Source organism: Cherax quadricarinatus, chromosome 24 (genome assembly GCF_038502225.1).
Source record: "Cherax quadricarinatus isolate ZL_2023a chromosome 24, ASM3850222v1, whole genome shotgun sequence".
NCBI lineage: Eukaryota > Metazoa > Arthropoda > Malacostraca > Decapoda > Parastacidae > Cherax > Cherax quadricarinatus.
The window spans coordinates 24,556,713-24,565,131 of record NC_091315.1 but is presented as its reverse complement, the minus strand read 5'-3'; the positions used below and the strand labels follow the sequence as shown (position 1 = coordinate 24,565,131).

The following is an 8,419-nucleotide window of genomic DNA, read 5'->3' as shown; positions in this document are numbered from 1 at the left end:
GGAGTGGCTTGAGAGGAGATGATAGTTGGGATCACGAAGACAAGTAGGAGGCGTGGCTGGTGTCTCAGATGGTAGGAGGAGGAAGAGGAGGAGGAAGAGGAGGAGGAGGAGGAGGAAGAGGAGGAGGAAGAAGAGGAGGAGGAGGAGGAGGAGGAAGAGGATAAAAGAGGAAAAAATATAAAACAAGAAAAGGCACAGACAGAGGGGAAAGAAAGGAGAGAAAGGATTGAGTACAATAGAAATATAATAATAATAATAATGATAATAATAATAATAATAATAATAATAATAATAATATTATTATTATTATTATTAGTAGTAGTAGTAGTAGTAGTATTATAATTATTATTATTATTTTAATAATACTACTAAAGCACTAAAAGCATTATTAACACCTGCTACACAGTATAAACATTATTAACACCTGCTACACAGTATAAACATTATTAACACCTGCTACACAGTATAAACATTATTAACACCTGCTACACAGTATAAACATTATTAACACCTGCTACACAGTATAAACATTATTAACACCTGCTACACAGTATAAACATTATTAACACCTGCTACACAGTATAAACATTAATATCATTACAATTATTGACACACGTGAATAATAATACTTTATTACAGAGTCACATGTACACACACGTAGGATAATAATTACAAAGGAGCAGTAATTACAAAGGTACATTTACAAAACAAAGGTCAGCTTAAAAATAATGATACAGGTGCTAAATAAAAACAAAAGTGTTTTTATGGAAAATGTTTTCCGAAGTGTTTTAAATTATAATGTTTATTGTTATACAACATATATTGAGGTAATAATAGTGTTTATGTTGCAGGTTGTTGGTATTGTGAGTGATGATTGTTGAAAATTGAACAATGTAGTTGAGAATGATTTGGTGATCGCGCGGGATTGAAACCCATACCAGGCGTCTGGCTGCCTTCAAGAGGGAGTTGGACACATACCTAAAGTCAGTACCCGATCAGCCAGGCTCTGGTTTGTACGTTGGACTACGTGCGGCCAGCAGTAACAGTCTTGTTGAGCAGGCCCTGATCTACCGGGAGGCCTTGTCGAGGACTGGGCTACGGGGGCGTAGACTCCCCCCGGAACACGCTCCAGGTAGACTCCAGATAGGTTTCTGGGAGCAAGATTCATAGAGCATGAGCCGTCGTAACCCTTACAATGCAATAACAACACGAAACCTATATGGAGCCGGTCTTAAAACTAGCAGGCCTTTGCTATATTCACTGGATCACGCCGGCTTGATAAAACCTACCCTACTATGTATCTTTCTGTATGTTAGAGAGGTTAGCATGGAGTCCACTGTGTCCACAAATGAAGGGTTTTATGGTCCAATCTCACGGTAAAACGTCAACGAGTTGGTCTAGCTCAAGTCTCCTCAATGTCATTATCAATGCTAGTCTCAGGATTGACTTGCTATGGGGTGAGTCCTGTCCGTTCCATGCCTTGCAAGGACCCTGGATGATTTTAAGTTGTAGTCGGGGTGTCAGCCGATAACTAGGCAATACTGGCTTGATCACTGACATCATCGGAGGGAGACATATTCTTTACCAGTGATGTCTTTGGTGCTAAGGCCCTGATCAATGACACATCGAAGAGTGAAAATCGAGTGGGGGGCTTTTCGTTGTACTTGTCCATCGAGCTGAAAACTGACTCGCTTGCTGAAGACTCCTCAAGAACCCCTGTTCGATCCTCAAAAGGTTCAAATGGATCAGTGGGTTCAAGCTGCTCTCCTGATTCTGCTACTGGAACACCCTCGACGGTGTCTAAAGCAGAGGCTGCCTCTTCCCCTCCGACGTCGTCTTCAGGAACAAACACGGTTTCAGACTCCAGAAGGAAAGTTGTCGCGACCTCAGCCTCAGCTGAAACAGGGTAGACACACCCTCTGATCTTGCGACAGCGGTCGTGCCAGTCCCTGTAATGACAAGGAAGGCATGGCGATACCTCGGCAGGGACCGCCGCGCGAGCATCCTCGAATTTCCTTCCCGAGTCTTCGCTGCCAACTAGGGAAGATAAAGAGAAGAAGATGGAGGAGATAGAATTGTCGCTGTTGACTATGCAGCCGAAGACTCTCCTGCAGCCGACGTTTTGCTCCCTGAAGCAAGGAAGACACGGCGAGTTGACGATGAGTTGACGGGTGTGACCGTCGGCGGCGTCCTGCTCGGCGGTGAGCGGCTCCTTCGTCTGGAGGAGAGGAAACAAAATCACAAGAATGTAGATGCTACAAAAGTAAGATCACAGAGGAGTGAAGTGAACATTGCGCAGTTGAAAGAAGGTGACATATAAGGGAAATAAACACTATGCATCAGAAGTTTTATTCTAGGTGAGAAATATAAACATTGCGCAGCATTATGTGCAGATGAATAGTAATAGATTCGTGTGTTCGTTGCAAGTGAAGATACGTCATGCGTGTGCGTGTGCCTGTGAGTCACCCTGAAGCAACTGTTCCAACAGACCCTGAGCAGACACTTCCATGACACACGAACGAAGGTGCCGGAAGCAGGTGTCACGTTACAATACTGCTGAATAACGCAAACTCACATAATCACGACAAACGAGCAGGAAAATACTAGGGAAAAGGCAATTATTATTATTATTAATATGAATCATAAGGGAGCGCTAAACCCATAGGGATTATATAGCGCCAGTGGGGGAAGGGGGTAGAAGGTATTCAGACTCAATTCAAGGAACCGGAGAACAGATCCAATTCCCTAAATGAAGAGCCTCTCACCAGCGTCAAGGAACCTCCCATAAGAGGGAGAGAATAGGTCATCTTATTGTATATACAGAAGAGAACATCGCTAGCCATCTCTCGCTGGGACTCAAAGAAATTTAGCATAATTATAGACAATTTTCCTGCCAAGATGCATGTTACGGATCCAAATGGTGTTAGAGGTACAGGAGATGACACAAGAGGAGGTATAGATCATTCTGAAATTCCTGAACATAATGAAGACTGTGTGGATGGTATAGCGTGAGCCCAGGATTGCGACGTGAATGCATTTACCATATAACATCAGTAACATCAGTACTGGCCCGTATCTGCCACTTGTGACCAGGACACAGCAAGAGTCACTCTCTGTGGAAAGAGATAAATTTAGCCGCAAGTCAAGTAAGGCAGTAACCAAGTGTCCGTTACAGGTAAAACTAAGAAAATATTATATATTTGACAGCATCATTGCTTAGTGTCACTCGCTGCTGCTTGGTTTTCGAAAAGAGTTTGGTTGTTGAGTTGGATTTCGTAAAGGTTCATCCTGTGACTGATTCCACCAAGCGGCATCAGTCACTGAATGAACCATTAACTGATCAAGTAACTAATGCCACTATGTGGCACCAGTTACTGGACGAACCTCTCCATTTGTTAATGCAAAATCAGTTGTCCAGTCTCACTTGTTATTTCTGGCTCCTGTGACCGAGAATGGTACTGGTGATTCTTGACAATGACTGGAGAGGCATGGAGATCAGAACAGTGTGTATGTTAAGACACACATACACCGTTCGAAACATCTACTGAGGAAACGTTCCGCCACAAGTGGCTTCTTCAGGAATGAAGCAGCCGCTCGTAGCGATACATTTCTTCAATAGTGTCTTGAACTGAGTATTTGTGTCTTGGCATTACACAAACATTAGTAATCTCTGGCAAGTTCCACTCAGCTACCGAATGATGACCTTTATGGAGAAGTGTTCGGAAGTGACTGAATCAGTGCCAGAGTACTGCAAGGTGTGATGTGTTTGGATTTTTATTTGGGCTCTTGCTAGGAAACTTCTGTTTCAACCACCTTTTTCACCTCAACCCAAAATCTCACATCTACGAACACGTCTTCACTCCAAAATTAATTTAAATGTATCACCAACAGCTAGATAGAGCCAGACACAGAGACTACACCAGAAATACTGAAGCAGAGAGAGAGAAAGACGCAATGATAGAGTGAGGTAGTAACAGAGAGAATGAAATCAACAGAAGCAATGAGAGAGAGAGAGAGAGAGAGAGAGAGAGAGAGAGAGAGAATCGTAAAAAAAACTCTAAATTTTACATCACTCAGAACACCAGTTTCCAAAGTCACTCACAAAATATCCTCACGAAGTATATGTTTTAGTGGTGCCAACCCGCATGGGACTGGTCGCCCAATTAATCAACGAAGCACTGCAAGTTGCAACAATGGGGTACTAGGTCAACAGCAGCATTGCAGCTGTCAGCTTTGTGTGCCGGTGTGTTTCCTGGTGTCCTGGATACACGGTGTTGCTATTGTCTTAAAACACGACATAAACAAAAGCTTGGCTTCCTGTGTTTGTGATGTGTGATGTCAGGTGGATGCTGCTGCGCACCCCATACTATCAACGCCAACGCGCATCTTTGTGTGGGAAAATTAGTAACGTATAAGGTACTGGTGAGAGAGAGAGATAGGCCATCGGTGGAATTGAGAATTGTAAGATCAGTCGGGATCTTTGTCACCTGCCATATTAGTTCTCTGGTTTGGGTTCATCTTGCAGTTCTTTTTTTTTCAAAATCTTTGTGCTCCTAAATTTTGCATCTATGATTTTTTAATTTGCACTTTGAATTCTCCCAGCGCTTTTTTCTTATCCTCAGTGGGTTGAGCGCTCAGGATGGTGCTCCACTCTCTCGGAGCCTCAGTGGGTTGAGCGCTGAGGCTGGTGTTCCACTCTATCTCGGAGTCTCAGTGGGTTGAGCGCTCAGGATGGTGCTCCACTCTCTCTCGGAGTCTCAGTGGGTTGAGCGCTCAGGATGGTGTTCCACTCTCTCGGAGCCTCAGTGGGTTGAGCGCTCAGGATGGTGTTCCACTCTCTCTCGGAGCCTCAGTGGGTTGAGCGCTCAGGATGGTGCTCCACTCTCTCTCGGAGCCTCAGTGGGTTGAGCGCTCAGGATGGTGCTCCACTCTCTCTCGGAGCCTCAGTGGGTTGAGCGCTCAGGATGGTGCTCCTCTCTCTCTCGGAGCCTCAGTGGGTTGAGCGCTCAGGCTGGTGTTCCACTCTCTCGGAGCCTCAGTGGGTTGAGCGCTCAGGATGGTGCTCCTCTCTCTCTCGGAGCCTCAGTGGGTTGAGCGCTCAGGATGGTGGTCCTCTCTCTCTCGGAGCCTCAGTGGGTTGAGCGCTCAGGCTGGTGTTCCACTCTCTCGGAGCCTCAGTGGGTTGAGCGCTCAGGATGGTGCTCCACTCTCTCTCGGAGCCTCAGTGGGTTGAGCGCTCAGGATGGTGCTCCACTCTCTCTCGGAGCCTCAGTGGGTTGAGCGCTCAGGATGGTGCTCCACTCTCTCTCGGAGCCTCAGTGGGTTGAGCGCTCAGGATGGTGTTCCACTCTCTCTCGGAGCCTCAGTGAGTTGAGCGCTCAGGATGGTGTTCCACTCTCTCTCGGAGCCTCAGTGGGTTGAGCGCTCAGGATGGTGCTCCACTCTCGGAGCCTCAGTGGGTTGGGCGCTCAGGCTGGTGTTCCACTCTCTCTCGGAGCCTCAGTGGGTTGAGCGCTCAGGATGGTGCTCCACTCTCTCTCGGAGCCTCAGTGGGTTGAGCGCTCAGGATGGTGCTCCACTCTCGGAGCCTCAGTGGGTTGGGCGCTCAGGCTGGTGTTCCACTCTCTCTCGGAGCCTCAGTGGGTTGAGCGCTCAGGATGGTGCTCCACTCTCTCTCTCTCGGAGTCTTCGTCGTCTTCCTTATTTCACTGTTTATTTCCAATAAGTAGAAGATCAATAAAGAGTGAGCATTCTCTTCTAGGTGAGACTGGATAATTTACTTATTAGGTTTTACCCAGGGAATGGGATCTGTGCTCCAGTTCCCTGATTTGACCCTGTAAAGTAAAAGGACACAAGTGCAACTAATGTGGCATTTTATTGTGGCAACGTTTTGCTCTCCAGGAGCTTTGTCAAGCCGAAACGTTGGAGAGCGAAACGTTGCCACAATAAAATGCCACATTAGTTGCACTTGTGTCCTTTTACTTTACATATTGTCGGTAATTCTACCAACATTATTACAACTCAGCCTGAATGTCTTCCATCCTCCCGTCATAGACGCTGTATAATCGCTACGGGTTTATCTCTCCTTATTATAATAATAATAATAATATTAATAATTAGGTTTCGCGCTTATCAACTACACGATAATTAATGCTGCATGTTACTATAACACCATCAAACCATACCACGGGCGGGGCTTGAACCCGCGGTTAATTAAAGTCGTGAAACTCCAGACCGACTCGCTAGCCACTGGGCTAGCTGGAAACAGTAAGATTCACCCAACTAGGTATATTTATACACGATAGGAAGGTTTCAATAGGCACCACTGTGACCACAAATGCATGTTTTTACACACGAATCTCCCGCCAGCGTGGCCGTGACGAACTCTAGCTCAAGTCCCCTCAAAGCCGTCATCGTGTCACTACGATTTTGTGAGTCATTAGAACACCATCAGTCACGAGTACATAAGTCCCTATAAAAGTGCTTTACAGAAACTGTCAGCTTATACACACTAAGACACTCCACACTCCCTTCATCTCTGTCAGAGACTCTCAAGAGTACTCGACTCAGTAACGGTGGTTAATCACCTCCTGCCTCTGGTGAGTTTCTTGCCTTGTTGCTCAGGAAGATTTCCATCGCTGGAGTCTCAATTGCACCCCTGGGATAGACTGAATGATGGTGAATGTGTTTGCTTCTTTGGGTCATCCAGCCTTGGTGGGACACGACCATTCAGATAAAAGAGATGTAAACAAAAATATTGACATTATTAAAACTGAAGAGGGGGGGGGGGAAGAAGAGGCTTTCAAAATACTAAGATATGAAAGATATTTTTACCCAAGCAATACCAATGTTAAACTATAGTTACAGTAAACTAGGATGGGTCTGTAATGAACTGTTAATAATTTAAAACGCAAGTTACGATGATCTAATTAAACATGTTAAAAATAAAACATATACGGAAAAAACGTCAACTGCTGTATTTTTTTTGGGGGGGACGGGACTTAATTTTATAGCCAGTAAGAAGTTTATCATGTGGAAATTACGGAAGATCTTCTTTTGTTTTATTTGAAGAACATTTGAAATACACCAGTTTACTACAACAATACTACACACCTGTACCCCGCAACTCACCTCTTGCAAGGACGCTGCGTGAAGAGAGAAGGTCCACAGCAGGTGAAAAATCCACTTCGAGTTCCTCTTCGTCCTCATCTTCTGAAGAAGAGTCTCTGGAAAAGACTTAGTCTTTAATAAATTAGAAGGTCCAAGAGACACTCTTGGAAGCTCATGAAGGTCTAAGAGACTCTCATGAAGGCCCAGTAGTAACTCTTGAAGGTCCAGGACAAACTCTTGAAGGTCTGTGAGAAATAAATGTGTATGTGTACTGAAGACCTGAGATCTACGGTGACCTGTGGTATAGCTTTGTTCTGGTCTCCTACCCGGGACCTGCTCTGCCCTCTATTGACCTGTCATCTTGATGCGTCGCTGACAACCTTCAAGAAGAACGACGGAGAGCTTATTGTAGGACAAAAAAAAAAATAGATAAGGCTTAATTGTTCACTACTCTGGGCTGGCACAGCAAAGCCAATTGTTCACCACTCTGGGATGGAAGATTGAAGCCAATTGTTCACCACTCTGGGATGGAAGACTGAAGCCAATTGTTCACCACTCTGGGATGGAAGACTGAAGCCAATTGTTCACCACTCTGGGATGGAAGACTGAAGCCAATTGTTCACCACTCTGGGATGGAAGACTGAAGCCAATTGTTCATCACTCTGGGATGGAAGACTGAAGCCAATTGTTCACCAATCTGGGACGGCACAGCAAAGTCAATTGTTCACCACTTGTAGCTGGAATACTGAAGCCAGTTCTATGGTCTCCTGTTTATTTGACACCAAGTCATAATACACTCAGTCAGAATTTCCTCAGCTAAGGTAATATTGCACCAGCACCCAGGGTAACAACCAAATAAGAGGCAGGACCAGAAGCTGAGAGTTAATCTCCGCTGGAGGGTGTTGCGACTGGTGCGAGAGACGGTAGTGCACTGCGGCGGAGGGAGATACCTGTCTGCCTCTTACCTGTGCTCTTCCTTCCGGTGTGATGAGGCGGACCTTGTGCAGTGTGTGTGTATGTGTATGTGTGTGTGTGTGTGTGTGTGTGTGTGTGTGTGTGTGTGTATACTTCCTGGTTCACGGAGAACCAGGAGAGAGTTGAGGGGAGGGGAGGGGCCAAGTGCAGAGTAATAGGAGGGAGTGTAGGGAAAGTGTGGGGATGAATATGTGATGAGGTGATGTGGAGAGAGAGAGAGAGAAAGGCTTTCAAATGAGCTGATGTAGGTAACAGCTCTTAGTTTGTAAATAAAGTTAGGAACCTTAACCTAACCTTGTAAAACCCTGTGTAAGAGAGAGAGGAAGAGGGAGAG

General features: G+C 45.4%; 1 protein-coding gene across 1 annotated transcript; it reads right to left on the bottom strand.

Annotated features, from left to right (window-relative positions):
- Nucleotides 1-442: 442 nt before the first annotated feature.
- Nucleotides 443-8,099, bottom strand: LOC128690704 (uncharacterized). Its single transcript, XM_053779431.2, has 2 exons — nt 7,132-8,099; nt 443-2,218 (listed from the first exon to the last, which is right to left on the bottom strand). The coding sequence occupies exons 1-2, from the start codon at nt 7,207-7,209 to the stop codon at nt 1,532-1,534; spliced, it is 765 nt and encodes a 254-aa protein (XP_053635406.2). The 5' UTR covers nt 7,210-8,099; the 3' UTR covers nt 443-1,531.
- Nucleotides 8,100-8,419: the final 320 nt, after the last annotated feature.